At 40.7% G+C, this 20438-nt stretch overlaps 1 protein-coding gene across 1 annotated transcript in view; it reads right to left on the bottom strand.

Annotated features, from left to right (window-relative positions):
- SFT2D1 (SFT2 domain containing 1) overlaps positions 1-19353 on the bottom strand; it is a 39583-nt gene extending 20230 nt beyond the window's left edge. Inside the window, exons 1-2 of the mRNA XM_034765238.1 lie at positions 19209-19353; positions 4594-4680 (exon numbers count right to left, since the gene is read on the bottom strand). Coding sequence (XP_034621129.1) covers positions 4594-4680; positions 19209-19271 — 150 coding nt within the window. The 5' untranslated portion in view covers positions 19272-19353. The remainder of the gene's footprint in view (positions 1-4593; positions 4681-19208) is intronic.
- Between the last annotated feature and the right edge of the window lie 1085 nt (positions 19354-20438).

Genomic DNA, 20438 nt, shown 5'->3' with positions numbered 1-20438 from the left:
CAATCCCCCAAACGCGCTCACCGTTGACTCCGGAACTGCACCAGAGCAAGCGGCAGTAGCGCAGTTGACGGGGGAGCCGCAGCCGTCGATCCCGTGCCGTGTGGACCCCAGGTAATTCGATCTAAGATACTTCGACTTCAGCTACTCTATTTGCGTAGCTGAAGTTGCGTATCTTAGATCGATCCCGCCCTAAGGCTCTTGGAGAAATCTGCTAATAGCAGTTGGGGATGGAAATACAGAACAGAGGAAAGGGGACAATGGAATTGTGGGAAACCTACATGTAGGGTGACCAGATGTCCCAATTTTATAGGGACAGTCCTGATTTTGGGGTCTCTCTTATATAGGCTCCTATTACCCCCCTAACCACTGTCCTGATTTTTCACATTTGCTGTCTGGTCACCCTACCTACACGAACCTTCAAAGCACATCAAATTGCTTTGTACAACCAGCTTCAGACCTGTAGAGGCAAAACCACCCAATGGAATCTCAAAATTTTTATTAGGGCTGTCAATTAATCACAGTTAATGCCTGAGACTAACTGAAAGCAAAATTAACGTGTTTTTAAAAAGTAATGTATTGTTTGCATACCTGAGGGTGGGGCAGGAGACATCAGTAGTAGGGGGCTGAAACACTAGCCCATGGCTTCCAAGGCACCTGGGGCTGAAGCAGCCCATGCCAACCTGAAGCCCTGTGCCAGGCTGACTCCCAGAGCCCCCAGCCCTGACCCTATATTTGAAAATTTAGAACCCCCCCAAAATATTTAAATAAATGGTATTCTAGTATTAACAGTGTGATTAAACTGCAATCAATTGCATGATTAATTTTTTTAATCATGCGAACAATCACTATTATTTTTTTTAATTGCTCGACAGCCCTACTTTTTAGCAGTAGTCCAAGTGAATTTGAGCCTAGTGTCAGCGTACCAGATAATTCTCAGATTGAATGATTATTTTGTACACTGTCAGACCCAATGCAAGACTGATAGCAGTACTGATCACTACAGTAACATATTGCCACCTCTCTGAATATTTGGTTCCCTTTGCATTCCTCTACTAGTTCTCTCAAAAAGAAGAACAGGAGTACTTGTGGCACCTTAGAGACTAACAAATTTATTAGAGCATAAGCTTTCGTGGACTACAGCCCACTTCTTCGGATGCTTCTTCTTTTTGCGGATACAGACTAACACGGCTGTTACTCTGAAACTAGTTCTCTCAGTGTCCCATTCTTGCTTGCCTTCCATGAAAGACAGGGCAAGAGCTATTACTACTAGCAAGTAACATTTAAAAAAGTAAATGACGTCACTACTACTTAGTCTTGCATCGCATCTGCTTCAAGTACTCTACAAGATGCCTTCCCCACAAGGTTTGGCTTGAAATAGGAGATGCCCCTCCACTACCCCTCCCCAAAACAGCCCAGTCACAGGGACCTGGAGAATTAGTGATTACGTTCAGCCAACTGTTCTAAGTGTTATTTCCCAGATAGAAGTATTTGAAATATTTCAGCTCACAGCTATTTCCACTTCCTAAAGACCACAGGTTGCCCTGCATCATTCAAAATCATATAGAAACAGCGCAAGAACTCATAAGCCAGCATCACTTGCATTTTCCCAGGAATAGATGTCAATCAATGGGACAGAGATGATATGTCTCCACTTAATACCACAGAAAATATATATTTTAAAGTGACAGTGAAAGCTGTTCACCCATGTGCTTAAATGTGAAAAAGGGTCAAATTAAATAGGAGATAAATAAATTATCATTTTACGTTATGGCCAATAAAATAGAGCCCACGGTATAGGCATTCACTCTTGGGAGAAAGATATCACATGGCCAGTCTAAAGCATCTGACAAGGAAGGTTTTATTCCCATTGTCACATGCTGTAGAGGGAAATAAACTATGCCTGCTTCATTTCTTAATATGAAAGAATGTCACTTCTGCTAAGTTAGCTGTGTGTTTCATACTTTATTAAGACTCTGATAGAGAGAATGAGACTTATTTACTTGATTTTCACTGTATAGAAGATATTTAAATAAGTCCTTTGCCTGTAAAGCGTTTCTATCCTTTGTGGTTGGAAGTCATGTTATATCAATACTGGATCTACGCTCCATCAAAAAGTAGTAACTTAAACCATACCGCTTTGCAAACAGTTGTTCCAAGCTACATTTCAACTGATTAGTTGTGCTTTTTGGGTGATGTCACAACTATACACCAACACTCACAAGAACTTTACTACTCTACACATAATGGGTGGAGAGATTTACACATTAATGGATGGTTTAAATAAAGGTGTAAATACTCACAAAAATTACAGTTCTAAATGTGGCTGTTTGGTACAGTTTGGAGGTCTCTGCAACACATGCAGCTGATTTTTCAAAAATGACCACTGATTTTGGGTGCCTAACTTGAGACATCTTTGACTTAATTTCAGAAATGCTGAACAACAATGCTACGTGAAGTCAACAGGAGTCAGATGCTCCACACCACTGAAAGTCAAGACAAAGGTGTCTCAAGTTAGGCAAGCAGAACTAGCAATCTCTTCTGAAAAGAATTTCAGAGTGGTAGACATATTAGTCTCTATCAGCAAAAACAATGAAGAATCCTTGTGGCACCTTAGAGCAGGGGTGGGCAAATTACAGGCCGCATCCAGCCCATCAGGGCTTTGGATCCAGCCTGTGGGACTGCCACCCCGGTGGTGCTGTGGGCCCGCCACCCCGGTGGTGCTGTGGGCCCCACGCCGCTCCTGGAAACACCTGGCACCACATCCCTGGGGGAAAAGGGGGCAGGGGGTACTGCCTCCCACAGCTCCCATTGGCCGGGAATGGGGAACTGCAGCCAATGGGAGCTTCGGGGGAGGTACCCACAGGGGAGCAGGCGAGGGCAGCGCGCGGAGCCCTCTGCCCCATCTTCCCCCAGAGGCTGCAGGGAGATGGTGCCATCCACCTCCAGGAGCGGTGGGGGGCCAGGGCAGGCAGGCAGGGAGCCGGCCTTAACCCTCCTGCGTGCTGCTGCCACTCCAGAGCCCACACCCTGAATCTCTCCTGCACCCCAACCGCCTGCCCGGAGCCCCCTGCCGCACCCTGCATCCCCTCTCTGCACCCCAACCCCCTGCCCTGAGCCCCCTCCTGCACATCACACCCTTTGAAGGTATACATTGTCCCCAAATCTGAAATAGTTGTGGATGAGGACAAAGTCACGAAGTTCAGTTACCAGATTTGCTGTGACATTATCAGAGATACTGTTCCTGATGGCTTGTAGTCCATCTTTGTGTGGAATGTGGTAATTAAAAGTGGCAATTCTTCAACAACGAAAACTTCAAAAACAGACTCCAATGAGAAGCTGCAGAACTGGAATTAATTTGCAAACTAGACACCATCAAATTAGGCCTGAATAAAGACTGGGAGTGGATGGGTCACTACAAAAACGTAATTTTTCCTCTGCTGATACTCACACCTTCTTATGAACTGTTGGGAAGGAGTGACTTCCTCCTTGATTGCATTGGCCTCGTTAGCACTACAAAAGTAATTTTCTCTCTGATATTCACCCCTTCTTGTCAACTGTTGATAATAGGTTTCAGAGTAGCAGCCATGTTAGTCTGTATCTGCAAATAGAACAGGAGTACTTGTGGCACCGTAGAGACTAACAAATTTATTAGAGCATAAGCTTTCGTGGGCTACAGCCCACTTCTTCAGATGTAGCCCATGAAAGCTTATGCTCAAATAAATTTGTTAGTCTCTACGGTGCCACAAGTACTCCTGTTCCTTTTGTTGATAATAGGCCACTTCCACCTTAACTGAATTGGCCTCGTTAGCACTGACCCCCCACTTGGTAAGGCAACTCCCATCTTTTCATGTGCCGTGTTTGTTTGTTTTTTAATACATACATATACACACCCACCCACCCCGCTTACTGTATTTTTCACTCCATGCATCTGATGAAGTGGGTTTTAGCCCACGAAAGCTTATGCCCAAATTTGTTAATTTATAAGGTGCCACAAGAACTCCTCATTGTTTCTTCTGAAAATGTTATCCTTGATGAACAAGAAATTGTGAGGTATATCACAGGTTTTTGCTTCAAAGCATCCCCTCCCATTACCTCCTCCCACCACTACCTGTCCTCCCCAGGTCACGGAATACAGCTTATTTCAAATTTAGTGGTATAAGCTATTTTCAGTCATTTCAACAATACATATTATCTAGCAAAATATTATTAATTACACCAACAACTGGGAGATCAATTGCAAGTTACTGAACTTTGTGAATTAGCAAGTGGACAAAAAAAAAGTTTTGCTCAACCTTTTTGGTTACTGTATGTTTGTTTTAATTTAAAATACTACATAATGTACTAGGAAATTGTGTCAATACTTCATCCTTTTAATAAGATATGTCACTAGACCATTTACTGTCACTAGGGGAAGACTGCCAGTAGTGTGGATTATGAAGCATCAGATCCAGCAAGGTATTGATCGCCCTTTATTCCAATTGTAACAATAGGGAGAGGGTGCCCAGCACCCCACAGGATCAGGCCCAGAGAATGAAGATTAGCAAGATTCTACCATAGCATCTTCATAAAAGGTCAGAACAAAAATTCACTTACAAGAATAGAACAGAAAATACCAGTTGCAAAACATATGGCAAACCATTTCACTCGAGTACCGAAACTAAGCGTTGAGGCATCAAGGACCTTGGGGGGAAAAGAAAGATGAAAATTAGAACAATATGTTTTGGACAGTACCTAAAACTCAAATAAAGCTCATTAAATGCAAAAGAAGTAAGTACAATCGTCTTGATTATTCAACCTGCAACAAGTATTTACATTTTACCTTGCTTGCCTAAGAAATCTCACGTTTAATATGTTCCAATTTAAAGATGGCATTAGCAATTTGATTAGACAGGTTATTTTAGTCCACCTTAAAATTATATGCATACCATGGCATTCCATAATAAAATGTTGCCCCCACAGATAAGCAGACCTACCCATCACCAGACAGTTACAACTAAATCATGTCATGCCAAACTAGTGAGACCATTTTCTGCACAAGTTCACTCTAGTGAGCAACATGTGTTTAGCAGCTGTCAACTAATTTGCTCCTTTATGCTATATGGAAGAGAAAGAAGGAATGATCATATACAAGTTTGCTAGTGAACATTCTAAACATACAGCTTTGTACATCCCTTTTTGACAAAGCTACCATTTTTGTTATCAAACAAACAAAGCAGTCACATTTTGCTGCTACAGAAACAGAATAGCAAAATGGAATGTGTGCCAAACAGAAAATTGAGAAGATATTTAAGTAAGTGAAGAGGTATAACAAAATTTGACACAGTCCAGTTTGTTTGCAGAGAAACCACTCCCAAAATTAAAACAAATGAAATTAACCTGTGTAACTTCAGGTGTTTCCTGTATACCAGATTTCTTACTCAATTGCATATCTTCCTATAAACATCCCTTTAAAACAAGGGAATTGTTTTTAACACATTACTGTATGCAATATGTAATTTGAGTGGTCTTGGTTACAGACTTTGCAAATAAAATGTATCAAGAGACCAGTTAGGGATGAACCTCAAATTCACTCTAGTGACAGGAAGAATGACTTCAAAGCACCACATGTTGCAGAATAGCAAGTCTGGCTCTTCTTGATTTTGTTCATTATGGTTGGAGAGTTCTACACATTGAATAATCAAGGAGTGCCACATTGCAAGCAGTAATCCCCATTTCCATTAGTGCTTCAAGTTTGGCAACCAAGAAGCACAATATAGGATAATTTGCCTTGGGCAAAGTCAGTGAGTTTAGATTTATACTCAACTGCACCATGGTCAAATAGTCTACAGACTAAATCCTAGCTACAATTTATCCAAGATGACTATAAAGGAGTTGATTTAGCATATCCTAAATCATACCTTCAAACTTTGCCTCTCATTTTATGTCCTCGCTTTCAGTTTTCTACATACTTTCAAACAAACATCATTATGATAATACTTTATAGTGATTTGACTTGACTGATTTCACATTCTGTATGTGGATGACCCATTTCCTGGCTAGATTCTTCAAGAACAATGTTCAGCAGATTGTAAATCTGCAAATTTAGTTGCACATCTTTTTGAATCTTTATTACCTTAAAATACAGTGTGTTTACTTTACACAGATTTAGATCCAAGGACGGGGGAGACAGAATATTGTTTCTCCTCATGCCACTATTGATTAAGCTTATTTTCTTTAAGAATGAATTTTAAAAACCTACCTGTTAATTTTTGCATAGTCAGGTTAGTGTGAATGCTTGAAATTTTTTTAGGCAAAAAGCTAAACTAAATTCTAACACTAATTAAAAATCTTTTTGGCAAAAAAGACTATATTAATGAAACAATTATAGAAAGTGCTCAAGCCATTAAAAAAAAACTGTTATTGAGATAGATTTAAACCACATTTGTAGTGTATGTAATGCTTACCAAAGAATAAAGTCACTGAAGAAAACCATCATTTGAACACAGCTAGGATTTCAAATGATTTAACATGAGGTGGATTTACCTATATACTACTGCAGTTAAAAAGGAGACCATTAAAAAAAAAAAAAAAAAAAAAAAAAAAAAAGATACACCACTCAGACTTTTCAAAGACACTGAATTTGAAAAACAAAAGATACCAAGTCTATTTAATTTAATTAAAATGTCAAAATATGTAATTTAAAAATAAAACAGATTAATAAAACAGGTACTTAATGTTTTACATTTGCTTACAGATTCAATGCAGTGATGAAGTACAATACAGAGTTCTCTTCTGTTTTCAACAATTAAGATTCACCTTTCCAAATGACAGAATATATTGCTTACCTTGTTAGATCAAACTCTTTATCCTTATGTAGGCATAAAGGAAGTAGATAAAAGAGTAACTATATGTCTCAAAAAAATGGAAGAATATGTAGTGATTATATTCCTGAACAAAGAATCAAATGGGAAGCATTTTCAGCACGTTCATTCAAATAGCTGAAAATACATATTTGAATCACATGTTCAGGTACATTAATTCATGCAAATAACCACAAGTGCACATAAACATGTTAAATCCTTTCCATTGCAACTCAGAAATTAAGTGCTGGTATGGCAAGTGCTATCACCACATTAAAGATACCAGACAGCTTCTTTTGGAAAGCCACCATTTTCAGTCTGCCACAAGGAAGGGGTGGAAGAGGGCAGTTGTTTCTTCAAGCCTATCAGGCATAGTGTTGTCAACTCTCGCAATTTTATTTCAGGTCTCAATATTTGGTGGTTCTTTTAAGCCTAATCTCCTTGGAGCAACTGATTATATGAGAATCTCAGTACTAATTTTTAAATCAAAGTAAGTTCTTAGCCCTCCTGGTTGCAGAGAATAGCCTGAAAACATGAACAAGGTACCCTAAAGGCTTGGAAACCAGAAGGCAAATAATGCCCTTCTCCACCACTCCCAATATAAAGCCTCATGATTTAAGACAATTTAATGATTTTTAAGGACTTGACTCATGATTTTGGGATATTTAGGGTTGACAATGTCAGGCAAGAATTAAAATTTAGCTAACAGCTAAGACAAAAACTGCAGAACAAGCAGGAATGCTTCAGTAGCAAGGACAGAGACAACTGTAAACAATTGATAAGCTTATATGGTCAATACCTGCCCAATAACTCAGTTCTTAGAACAGAACAAACCCTCCCTTCACAGCCCACCGGATATCTGTAAGCATTCATCCCTACCCCCTCCCACCCAGCCTCTTTCCCCCACAAGGTAACCATAGATGCTTGAAGCAATAGGAGGCCTCTATATATACACGTACGGTTTTTATTTTTATCTTTGTTCAGGGTTCTCTCTTGACTTGTAGCAATGTCTGTCTCTGGATGTACAAATAAATGCAAATGAATTGATAAGAGAATGTATATAACTGGCCACTATGGCACCATATTTTTGAAGCTGCTGGTCAGTCTTCCCGGTACCGTGAATAAATCCCCTTCAGTATTGTCTGTGCTTGCCTGATTCTTGGGGAAAAGAATCTTTTTGCCTAACAATAAGTAGCAGCATACAGAGGGCTGCTTGGGCAAAGACCAAAGCGACCAAGCATATGCAGCCACATTCAGATCAGAGCAGAATAATAGGAGTCAAAAGTCAGAAAAGAGTTTGATTTACTGGCACTTTTAATACCTCCCACCCTGCACGAAATAAATCTGGACCAAATTACTTGAATGTTTGCAACAGCATGCAATCCAGATTTCTTATCAGCTTTTTCCTTTATTCTCCTTTCCCACCTAGCATATCCACACAAGATTCCTCAAGACTACCACTTTATACACGCTTAACAGAGTACTATTTAAATCTTCTCAATGGAGACTAGTGAATAATGCAGCTGGGCAAATGGCTGCACAATTTACCTTTCTGGCAAGTTACTAAGTGTGCAAACTGCAGACTTCTCTAGCAAACAGGAGACAAGCAGCTCTAGTAGGCTTAGGAACTGAACATGGCAGTCATCTTCTGTGTCCCTGGGAGGCCCTCAATGCCAACTGGCAGAGGGCCCACCATATTGCAACTCATGTCAGGCCCGACACCCACTACCCCCAAAACACTGTTGTCATAATATGTATCTACAAGATGTCATGTAAAGTATCCTATGTAAAAACTGGTGACACATTGATCCAGAAAATCACCATGATATAGAACTTGTGCAAAACCCATACATACATGTGTACTGGAAATATGTTCTTAAAATATGCACTACCTCCCAAACATAAACCAACCTTCCCTAGACAAAGGAAAGTGGATTACCCTGTCCGACTGGCTTGATTACAGGCAGAGGACAACGAAAGTATATTTATATAAAAGGTAAACCAAGCAATCAAGCTAACTAGCAGCAACTCAGGGAGTACCCTAGTGGACAGAGTCTGTGTGTCAGGAATCCTTCCTGGCTCTTGAGAGACAGACAGCAAAAAGAAATTTTAGTTATTCATCACTTCGGGGACAGCACACTTTGAGCCCATGAAAGTTAGATCCCTGAGCCTGGAGGGCTAAAGATGCTAGTAACCGGATATGAGTAAGAAAACTGCATAGGCAAAGATTTTAACTGCCTAAAATTAAATTTTAGTCACTAGAAAGCGTGATTTGTTTTGTTTGTAATCACGTTTCTTTTTCTCTCACTTAATACCACTTAGACCTCTGCTCTTTGTTAATAAACAAACATTCTTGATTTTTAACTAAACCATCTCAGTGCTGTGTATTAAAGTGAAGTGTGCCTTCAACTAACTTAACACACTGGTGTGTATACTGTCTCACTGGAGGCAGCAAACTTAATTTCTGAGTGTGTGTGTCTCAGTGAGAGGGACTGGATACTGCAGAGACACATCTCTGGGGAACTCAGTAACTGGCATTCACTGGGTTTCATTGTTACCAAGGGTTAGTTTGGCAGACTCTTGAAGAGCTTGCTGGCATGGCAGACAGGTTTTGGGTCAACTCCCTGACACAACTTAGCAGCAGCAAAGCTCCCATTTGCTGAGGCAGGGGGCTAACACAGTGGCTTACAGTTCTGGTGTTGCGAACAGAACTTCACACCTTCTCCAGCAGCACAGCTCAGAAGTTGTGCAGAGGTTAGGCTCCCCACTTGCTGGCCTTAGGATCTTCATCATGCTAAGTACTGAACACAAAAGAGGAGCAGTCCCAGTCAAAATATTTACAATCTAATTTGTCCTTCATGTCAAACAGGTGGATATGACAGACATAGAAACCTCAAAATAAGACACTATTATGGTACAATTAAAGACTATAATGATTGTGGTTTAACACAAAAGCAAGATTATTTCATCCTGGACTCCTGATTATAGCATCATGCCACACACTACAATATTTGCATTATTAGTAGCCTTTGCTTAGTAGAGGCCCAGGTAAAGACAGCAGTGCATATTCCATGTCTGGAAAAAGATTATCAGAACTGTAGCATAGGAAGGAAGGGAGTTTGTACAGCATACATCCTCCTAAACATCTTCAGCTGTACTGCCCTTTACCACTTCGCTTCCCAGGGACCCAAAATGCCATGATGAAAAAGGAACAAGCAAATCACCATCACCATCTCCCTACTTTGTGTAATTAAAGTTTAATTCACCCCAATGACAGGAAAGCACACTGAAACAAGAGACTCCCAGATACTGACATGTCAAGGAGATGAACTGTCCACCCAGACATCAGAAGGGCATGAAAAGTGAAAAACTGAAATCAGGAGGACAGGCTTTCTGAAACATAATTAATTGTTTTCTAGCAGTCTAATGTAGGGTCTGCCACTGAAAGAAAACACCTTATGATGTCACTGCTGAACGGCAGCAAAGCTTGCTATGGGCCCCCAACAGATCAAGTGAATGCTGATCTGCAGTGTTGCCTTTCTGATCATAAAAAGATCTATTTCACTTTCCAAATTGTTTACTTATGGTTCTTCCATAAGTGAGTCATTCATTGAGAAGAGTTTTGGAAAGATTCTCTTATGGGCAACGTATTCCAAAATTGTCTACTACAGGATTTCTTTCACTTTCTTCTGAAGCTGTTTGTATTAGTCACTGTCCAAAACAGGATACTAGATTTCTTTGACAGGGTAACAAACCTTGTGGATGGGGGGGAAAAGCAGTAGACTTGGTATACCTTGACTTTAGTAAAGCTTTTGATACTGTCTTGCAAGCCCTTCTCATAAACAAACTAGGGAAATGCAACCTAGATGGAGCTACTATCAGGTGAGTGCAAAACTGGTTGGAAAACCATTCCCAGAGAGTAGTTATCAGTGGTTCAGAGTCATGCTGGAAGAACATGAGTGGGGTCCCACAGGGATCAGTTCTGGGTCCAGTTCTGTTCAATATCTTCATCAATGATTTCGATATGGCATAGAGAGTACACTTACAAAGTTTGCAGACAATACCAAGCTGGGAGGGGTTACAAGTGCCTTAGAGGATAGGATTAAAATTCAAAGTGATCTGGACAAACTGGAGAAATGGTCTGAAGTAAATAGGATGAAATTCAATAGGGACAAATGCAAAGTATTCCATTTAGGAAGGAACAATCAATCAGTTGCACACATACAAAATGGGAAATGACTGCATAGGAAGGAGTACTGCGGAAAGGAATCTGGGGGTCATAGTGGACCACAAAATAAATGAGTCAACAGTGCAACGCTGTTGAAAAAAAAAAAAAAAAAAAAAAAAAAGAGCTAACATCCTTCTGGGATGTATTAAGCAGGAGTGTTGTAAGCAAGCCACGAGAAGTAATTCTTCCGCTCTACTCCGTGCTGATTAGGCCTCAATTGGAGTACTGTGTCCAGTTCTGGGCACCACATTTCAGGAAGGATGTGGACAAATTGGAAAGAACCCAGAGAAGAGCGACAAAAATTAAAGGTCTAGAAAACAACCATGAGGGAAGATTGAAAAAACTGGGTTTGTTTAGTCTGGAAAAGAAGACTGAGGGGGGACATAACAGTCCTCAAGTACGTAAAAGGTTGTTACAAGGAAGAGGGAGAAAAGTTATTTTTCTTAACCTCTGAGGATAGGACAAGAAGCAATGGGCTTGTAGCAAGGGAGGTTTATGTTGGACATTAGGAAAAACTTCTCAACTGTCAGGGTAGTTAAGCACTGGAATAAGTTGCCTAGAGAGGTTGGGGAATCTCCATCATTGGAGATTTTTTAAGAGCAGGTTAGACAAACACCTGTCAGGGATGGGCTAGATATTACTTAATCCTCCCATGAGTGCAGGGGACTGGACTAGATGACCTCTCGAGGTCCCTTCCAGTCCTATGAGTCTATGATTTAATGGGTCACTGAACTGGTACATCAGTTCTTACATTACTAAGCTGAGCTGTCTGATTCCATTTGCCTTGTCTTGCTGCTTCCAAGTATCTTTCAGTAAATTATACCTTTTGACTAAATCATCGCAATTTATACAAAGCTGTGCATTTCGCACTTTGACAAGGCTATCACTAACAAGAATGTTCGGAAGCGTAGGAAGGATACTACAGCTGAGACTTGTTAAATTAAAACTTAATTCAACATCTCAAATTAAGTAATTAGTAATTGAGATCTTAGAACTCTATTTATTCTTTTATGTGGAAAGCCTCTAGAGATTTAGGGCTTGATATTTATGATTCATGCATATACATTCTCCTCAAAGCATGTTGAGTGCATGGTACCCTACACTAGCACATTTCTCTCTACACCACTATGCTCCAGGGCTGCGTTAAACATCTAGCAGTCAGCCCCATACCCAGGAGCACCGCCAGCTTTTCTGCCGTCCTAGGCAGCGGAAGATCCCGCCCCGAAATGCCGCCCCACATAGAGGCAGCGGAAGGTCCCACCGCCGAAATACTGCCGCAGTCGCTGCCCCCCAAATTGTAGTGCCCTAGGCAACCGCCTAGGTCGCCTAATGGGTTGTGCCGGCCCTGCCCATACCATCTATGGGTGCAGCATGCTGCTTTCAGCCACTTCTATAACTTCCTTATTTCTAAAAGTGATTTCTTCCAATGTATGAAAGACTTCAACTGTCAATCAGAATTCAGTCCCGGATTTGAAGTTTTAAAAAAGAAAGACTTTTTAGATTAACCCTACAAATATTTTCTTTGCATTTGTATAAACAGCTGATTAGTTGGTATATGGGCTAGTGTTAAACAGATTCCTTCAAAGCTTTAAAAAAAATAATGTAAGTGTTCAGAGCAAGCATGAAAAATGCCAGCCCCAAAAATAATATTTTTCACAAACTCAGTAAAAATATAGGGGCTTTTAATTAAACTGCTTTCACGGCCATAAGAGAGACAAGGTGGGGGAGGTAACAGCTTTTCTTGGACCAACTTTTGTTGGGCAGATAGACAAGCTTTGTCAAAAGACTGTCTCTCTCACCAACAGAAGTTGGTCCAATAAAAGCTATTACCTTACCTACCTTGTCTCCCGAACATCCTGGGACCAACAGGGCTACAACTACACTGTTCACAGCCATAAGTAACACTGAAGAATGAAAAGGGAAGGAAAAAATAAAAGCATATGGCTCCAAAAGAGGGAATAATGTTTCTGAAGAGCCTTAATATTTAAATGCCATTTAGCATTTAACATCCTTAATAAAAGCCTTCCTAGACTGTGGTGACCAGAACCACACAGAAGTACTATTATTCTCCGATTTGTAATCCCCACAAAATGTTATTGTGCAGGAGCCCTAACAGCCCCAGTTAGAACAGTTCCTTTCCCACTTCAGCATTACGTAGATACCTTAAAAAGCCTTCCACTTAAACTATCACTTAATGATAATTTAGTTAAGCCTTTGATGGAACATGCTGTCCCTACCATTACATGTTACATTTAGCACACAACATTGCTCTGATCAAGAACTGCCCAAATAAAGGGGCCTCTGGGAACATCCCAATCCCCACTAGGTAACGTACTTTTTACAGCTTCAGGTTATCAAAACATTAAGGCAACATGATTAATATTACAGGCTAGGGATCATCAGCTTACCTTTTGCCAGGAAGCCACATCCTGATCTGAGAAGTTCATTAGAACAAACTAACTTTAATAAACACATATGTATGTCAGTAATAAATATCCCAGATGGTATGTATATTGGGAGATGCTGGGAAAGTTAAAATACCACATCCACCCTTACTAAGCTGAGTCAGCCAGGAAGCGAGCAGATTGGTTCAAAAAGGAATATTTTCCCCCTTTGGAGTAGGGACTATTCAGCAAAGCAAGTTGTTTGGCAGTTATTTAAACCTGACCTGTTGAATTCCAGTACAAAAAGCAAAAATTTATTTAATACAATACATCTGTTTGTGACAGTGAGATCTAGTGTGAAATACATAAGATTAAATTGTTTATACTTAGCAATAAAATTACTTATTTAAAATTAGTTACATTGTTCCCATAACTCAATTTTTTAAAGATGGGATTCGTTTCATGACTTCTTTTGTCACCTTAGTTTTAACTATATAGTTCCCATTTTCTTCAGGAAGTGTAAGTTTAGTTTAAGAGGAAGTTTTAACTTAATTTTACTGAAGTCTTTAATGAAAAAATAAATAAAAGTTTAGAGGCTACCAATTTATCTATTGCCTTGACAAAACTGGTCTAATCTTTTAGGGCAGAGATTCTCAGCAATGGAGGGACTTTTTAAAAAAGGACTAGGAAGTGATTCTCAATGTTTCAATCTTCAAAATATGAGTTTATATTTGAGAAAATTCTTCCAGTTCTAAATGGATAGTTACAATTTAAGAGGTTCATATGAAAATAGGTATTGTTTGGGGATTTGTTTAATTGTGTAGAACCAATAATGTTGCATACCCCTCTACTGGGTCAGCAGAAGCAGCTGAACTATTTATTCCTAGAGCTCTGCTAACATCCTTGTTAATAACAACCAAAACAAGATAATGTTATTACAGAAGTCACTATGTAAATTAAAACAAGAATAACCAGGCTAGTTTCTGCACTAATTAAACACATTAGGACAAGATCAAGCTATTGTAAATGTAATGAAAATTTTTAAGTTATTTTTTTAAAGGGTGTGTCCTCTCAGTGCCCTGAATCACATCTCCAGACATTTTTGTGGCAATGATCCTTCTACCTATTTTTCTCCCCACCTCTCAAAAGGGCTAAGTAAATTTAAGTCTGAATTAGATGCATTTCAAACAAGTTCCAAAATTAACAATGAGCAGAGGTTAGTAAAACAGAGTAAAGGAACTACAGGAGATATCTGAATGGGTATATACATTTTATGGTGGCTCTGTAAAGAGCATTTGAAGGAAGAAACTGGTAGTTAGCTACAATAACTAAATATTTTCTGAATAGCAAAGATAACAATATGTACACAAAAGTCCCGATTCCTGCAAGACATTGAGCAACCTCAGCTCCCAGAAAGTGATCAGCACTCTGCAAGATCTAGCTTTAAAAGGAGTTTTCATAAGATTTGGTAGAATCATCTGTCATTATTTCACTATTTCCATTCACTAAATCATGTTTTCGGTAAAGCTGACAGTTTGCAGATATGTCTGGGAAGCTTTAGCCCAAAAAGTAAGTTTCAGCACACAGGTGATTGATTTAATTTTGGAAACTCAAAGAAAGGCATTCCAGCTGTTTTAGAAGACACAGTAAACACTCTGTTAGAAAAGGGGCCAGAATCCAGTAGCCCCCAAACTTCTCTACCTTAAAGATTGAATGCAACTTTAAAATGAAATTTACACTTTAGAGAATCATGAAATTCAAAGTGCAAGGTCTCTGCTGCAACATTAACTCAGCCATGTAGCGCACACAGAGCATTTTTTATTCCTTTCTCACTCTTAAAATGGCCCTTTTACATCACTGTTACAGTCACAGGTAACACTGTTGTAAGGCTTATAAAGAAGCATGTTAACCTTTCTTCAATAAGTTTTTTCACCTGTGCTTTTAACACTGTATTAGAGTAGGATTGAAACTTTTTTAGAAGTCTCATTTACTTTTCACTATTAAAAAAACATTAAAATGCAGAATAAAGGAAGGCAAATACTACATTCAATAAGGAAAAGGAAAAGGGTACTGGAAACGGATGGAGTTTTTGTTCCTGGGAGTTAATGTTAGCTTGATCATCAACCTGGGTAAACCATAAACTATTGCTTAAAGATCATATGAACAAACTTTTAAAAAAAATTCCCTGAGTGCATTTAAGAGCCTCCCTGTATATTCAGTTTCCTCTCTTGGTAAAGACAAACAAAGAACTATTTCAATTTATTCTCTCTTCCCTACCCTTCCCCCACACTAGTTTGTGTCAAAATGAAAGTAAAACTGACACAAGTATTCTGAATGGTGTGCTGATATAGTGCTATCCTAAATGCACCAATAACTTGCAATACATTTTTCTACACATTCTTCATTTTATTTTGAAAATCATGCAGTTAGTACTAAATAAATGCATCCCTGTTACCGCCAGAATATTGCAGCAGGAAAGTGTAATTTAGTATTGAGTGTTTAGAAAGCCTGGGATGATCTTTTGTTTGATAAAGAGAATTCTCTCAATTTCTTCTGCTTAGTTTTTGCAGACAGTTACTGTAAAACATCAGATTTATTATTCAATTGAAAATAGCCCTACTTGCCAAATTGAAAGTTAACAGGACAGATGAGACACACATAAAATTAACAAGACATATGATATCTATTGCTTAACTACCAGCTATCCTTAAGAGAAACCAGTTTTCAGCTAAATATTTGTCAGTCATATGCTACCTCAAAAAGCTTACCTAGTACAACACATTTCAATTACATTAATGCAGGTCTCTTATTTTTCTCCCATATCCCTATATTTCAAACAGTATTAGGCATGCTATCATTTAATGCCTTTTTTGTAGTGGGATATAAAAGAGGGAAAACTTTTAAGAACAGTCAATATCAACTGTTGTGATTTTTAACACTTTGGTAAATGGAACCCAAAGATCTAAATGTTTTGGTGTTTTTACTTTACTGGTTAGATTTTTACTTCCACATTGACCGCCAATGTTCTGAGAAGGCATAGCCTAGAACATGAGAATAGATTTGAATCTACTACACCAACTGAGTATAGCCTAGAAAAAACACAATCTTATTTTATTGTTTTTAAAGGAAGGCTTTCTGAATATGCCTATCAGGCTAAGGCCCTTTCTACACTATGAAGGGATGCAACAACTTATGGTTTGTTAACATCATGTGAATCCATACTACAATTTTAAAAGCTATTCAATACCTGATACAGGAGTCACCAAAGGTATGTCTGAACAGAATTTAGCTTCAGCTGGTTTAAGTGTAGCATGGACAAAGTATACAAGTTTTGTTGCAGAGCTCGAGTTTTGGGCCAACCATAACCACAACATGACAGCATAATGCCAAGATGAGAATAGCTTTGCAAATGCATGCTTTCTGAAGCAAAAAGTGAACGGTATCTACACTAGCAATAGTTCTCTTGTGGGCCTGTTTAAAAGAATCCAAGTTCTCAAAGGAGGCCACATTGGTGCAGCTTCACTGGTGGTGGTAACAGATCACCACTGTTTACACCACCTCACCTAACCTGCTCAAACAGGCCTAGAAAAACAGAGTGATAAAGTGTCTGCAACCTATCTATGCTAATGCTGAACAGTGGTAGTGTAACAACATAAATTAAGAAAAAGGCCACTGCAAACAAGTCCAAAGATTTGGTATGACAACACATTCAAATGCACATACACTACAGGGTACAATACTCCAAGTATGCGCACCATATAACCATCCATGGCCAAAACATCAATGCTCCTGTCTTGATATAGTTGCCAGGAATGCAATTTCAAAGTGTAGACACAAACAGCATCTTTTCAGATAGGACTATTCCACTATATAGTGGCTGATGGCTGTACCAGCCAGATGCAGGTGTGGGGAAGGGGTGGCACTAGGGGACTGAGGGCTAGTCTACACTGGCAGCGCTTTACCATGGCTTGTGTAGTGGCGGCACAGCGCTGGGAGAGCATGCTCTAATAAAACCCCACCTCCACAAGGGGCGTAGCTCCCAGCTCTAGTGCACAGTCTATACTGGTGCTTTACAGCACTGAAACTTGCTGCGGTCAGGGGATGTTTTTTCACACCCCTGAGCGAGAAAGTTGCAGTGCTGTAAAGTCCCAGTGTAGCCAAGCCCTCACCTACTTCTACCATATTAACAAGAAAACTACATTTAAATCTCCCATAAAGAACTGTTATTTATCCCAGGAAACTGGACAAATAGAATTTTGCAAGGTTGGTTTAAAGCTTTATTACAAATGTAAGAAAGTAATATTATAAACTACACTAATAAAATACAGTCAAGTCACTTATACTGTAGTTTAGTGTCAGATATTTAGGAGTGATGCATTTCTAGCTCCCGAATTGACTATGTGGAGAAATACATCAACAATTATGACATAATTAATTAAATGCTCAGACACTCATCTTATGATCACCCCCCTATAATGAATGCTACATTGTCCAGTAGGGCAGAATTATGTGAGTATCTATACAATATTTCCAACCCACATAAAAGTTGCCACAGGATGGCAGACGAAGTCTCTTGTACTTACGGTCTCAGGTGTATGTACTCCCCCCCCCCCCCCAGGAATTTAAGTTAAAAAACAAAAACAAAAAACAAAACAAAAAACCCCCACCATTTCAGACCAATGGTTCATGCAGTCCACTATTCCACCTCAGACAGTGGCAAATACCAAATGCTTCCCAGGAAGGCACAACCCTATAGTGGACAATTTACAGAAGAACCTCTTCCTAGGGTAAATTTCTGACTAGCCCCCCGTAATCTCTGCTTGGTTTAAACACTGAATCATAAGGGATATTAATTTTTTTTAAATCCTATGTGAGAAATTTCAGAGCAATCTAACAAAGATAGGTGAATGGGCAAGAGAATAAAACAGATGAAATTCAGTGCTGTCTAATGCAATGTAATGCACATTGAAAGGAATAATTTCAACTACTCATACACACTGCTGAGTTCTAAATTAGCTGACTACTAGATTAACAGGAAAGAAACCGGGGCATCATTGTGACCAGTACCATGAAAACCTCTGCTCAGTATGCTGGGACAATCAACAAAATAAACAGCACACAAAATACTTAAGTTAGAATGACAAAAATATAAATTTGTGGTATGCCTTCAACTCAAATAACGTGATATCGCTCAGATAACACACCCAGTAGAGAACTAGCAAAAACAAAAGGGATTCAGATCGATGGTGAAAATTATTGAAGGGGAGATTGTTGTACAAAGAGAATTAAAAAAATGAGACTAGTTTACAAAGAAAACTAGAAAGAGGAAAAATAAGAGACATGCATAAAATAACGTTACACCTTAGAGGACTCTAAACCCTCACGCTTCAGGATACAAACTAATCAAACTGAGTGACTGAAGCACGTTCCCCAGTGGGGTTTCTTGCTCGGGTTCTGAACCATGGGATATTGGCCGGGGTGGGCCCTGTCTCCTGGGCAGAGCAGCTCCCGTGTCACAGGGGCGGGTGACCCCTGAGCCAGCCCGCCCGGCTTCCAGGCGCTGTCCTGTGGCGGTGAGTTCCACAGGCCGCTCACCAGAGACGGCGCCGGGAGGCGGCTGATTCCGAACTACCAACCCCATCGAAACAAGCGACACGGATACCAACAGGTGTCACTGCTACATCGGAGACACCGATTATCGCCCCGGGGCAGCGCTCAGGCACCCGGCGAGCACGGGGGAGAACCCCGGGGAGGTACCTGCGTGGTCAGCCCCTGCTCCTCGTCCTCGTGCCCGCTCAGCACCCGGCGCAGCTTCTCCATCTCGCCGCCGCCTCAGGCCCCTCGTCCCGCCCGCCCCGCGCTGTCCCCTCCCCCTCGAGCCCCGCGCACCACTGACCCCCCCAGCTAAAACCCCACCGGAAGTCACGAGACCACAAACGGAAAGAGAGCCGCGGCTGCCGGGACTTTAATCCAACCATTGGAGTCCGGCCGGGAGCCCCGCCCCCTCCGGGAGAAAGGCCCCGCCCCTCCCCCTGACTTCTCCCTTTATCCCCACCCTCTTCCCCAACTGCGCCCCGCCCCGCGACTAGCCCCGCCCTCTCCCCGCTTCCCGAGCACAGCCCCTTCCCTCCTCGCCACGCCCCCTTCGCATGCGCAACTCCTGGTCCCTCTGCCTCAGCCTTCCTAGTGCCCACGCCCCCTGCCGGCCGTGGCTCCGCCCCTTTCCTGATCCCTGACCCCACCGGAGTCGCTACGCTCGGCTTCCTTCCCGCCCTCGTGCTCCCACGCCCGGCTCGTCTACGGTCCTCAGGAGCGCCAGGCTGGGGGGCGGCTTGGGCATCCCCAGCTCTGGGGCAGCCTTGCAGTGCCAGCGGGCCAGGCGCCTGCCAGTGTGTTAGTTTGCGTAATTTCTTGCTAACAGCAGTCAGTCATCTGCAACAGCGCGCTCTGTCCCCAGTGCCAATCAGTCCCAGAGAGAGGGATTTCTGTACAAATGTAGGCATGCCCCAGACTGTCATAAATGGAGTAACAGCTCATGCCACCTCCTCTGGTAATCCTCTCAAATGCAACCTCTCAGTTAAATTGTGAATAAATCATTCCTTATAAAATACTACTATATTAATATTAAAGTATTTGCACAGAAATACTCTGAATTAATCTAAACTTCCTACAGTAATATTTAAATATTACCAAAATTAAGTAAATGTACATACATACATCTTGTCATTGCTTACAATTCAATGCAACAATCAATTTCCTAGCAAATTAAGGCAAAAGCACATCACATTATACAGGATTGCATTCATGAGCTAAAACCATCTTCAATGAAAATGATCTATAAGAACAGAAGAACGGCCACACTGGGTCACACCAATGGTCCATCTAGCCTAGTATTTGGTGGACCAACAGTGGCTTGTGCCAGATACTTCAGAGGGAATGAGCAGACAAGGACACTTAATCAGGTGATCCTTCCTATCATCCAGTCCT

This window comes from Trachemys scripta, chromosome 3 (genome assembly GCF_013100865.1).
Source record: "Trachemys scripta elegans isolate TJP31775 chromosome 3, CAS_Tse_1.0, whole genome shotgun sequence".
Lineage (NCBI taxonomy): Eukaryota > Metazoa > Chordata > Testudines > Emydidae > Trachemys > Trachemys scripta.
The sequence above is the reverse complement of the archived record's forward strand: the minus strand, read 5'-3'. Positions and strand labels throughout refer to the sequence as shown.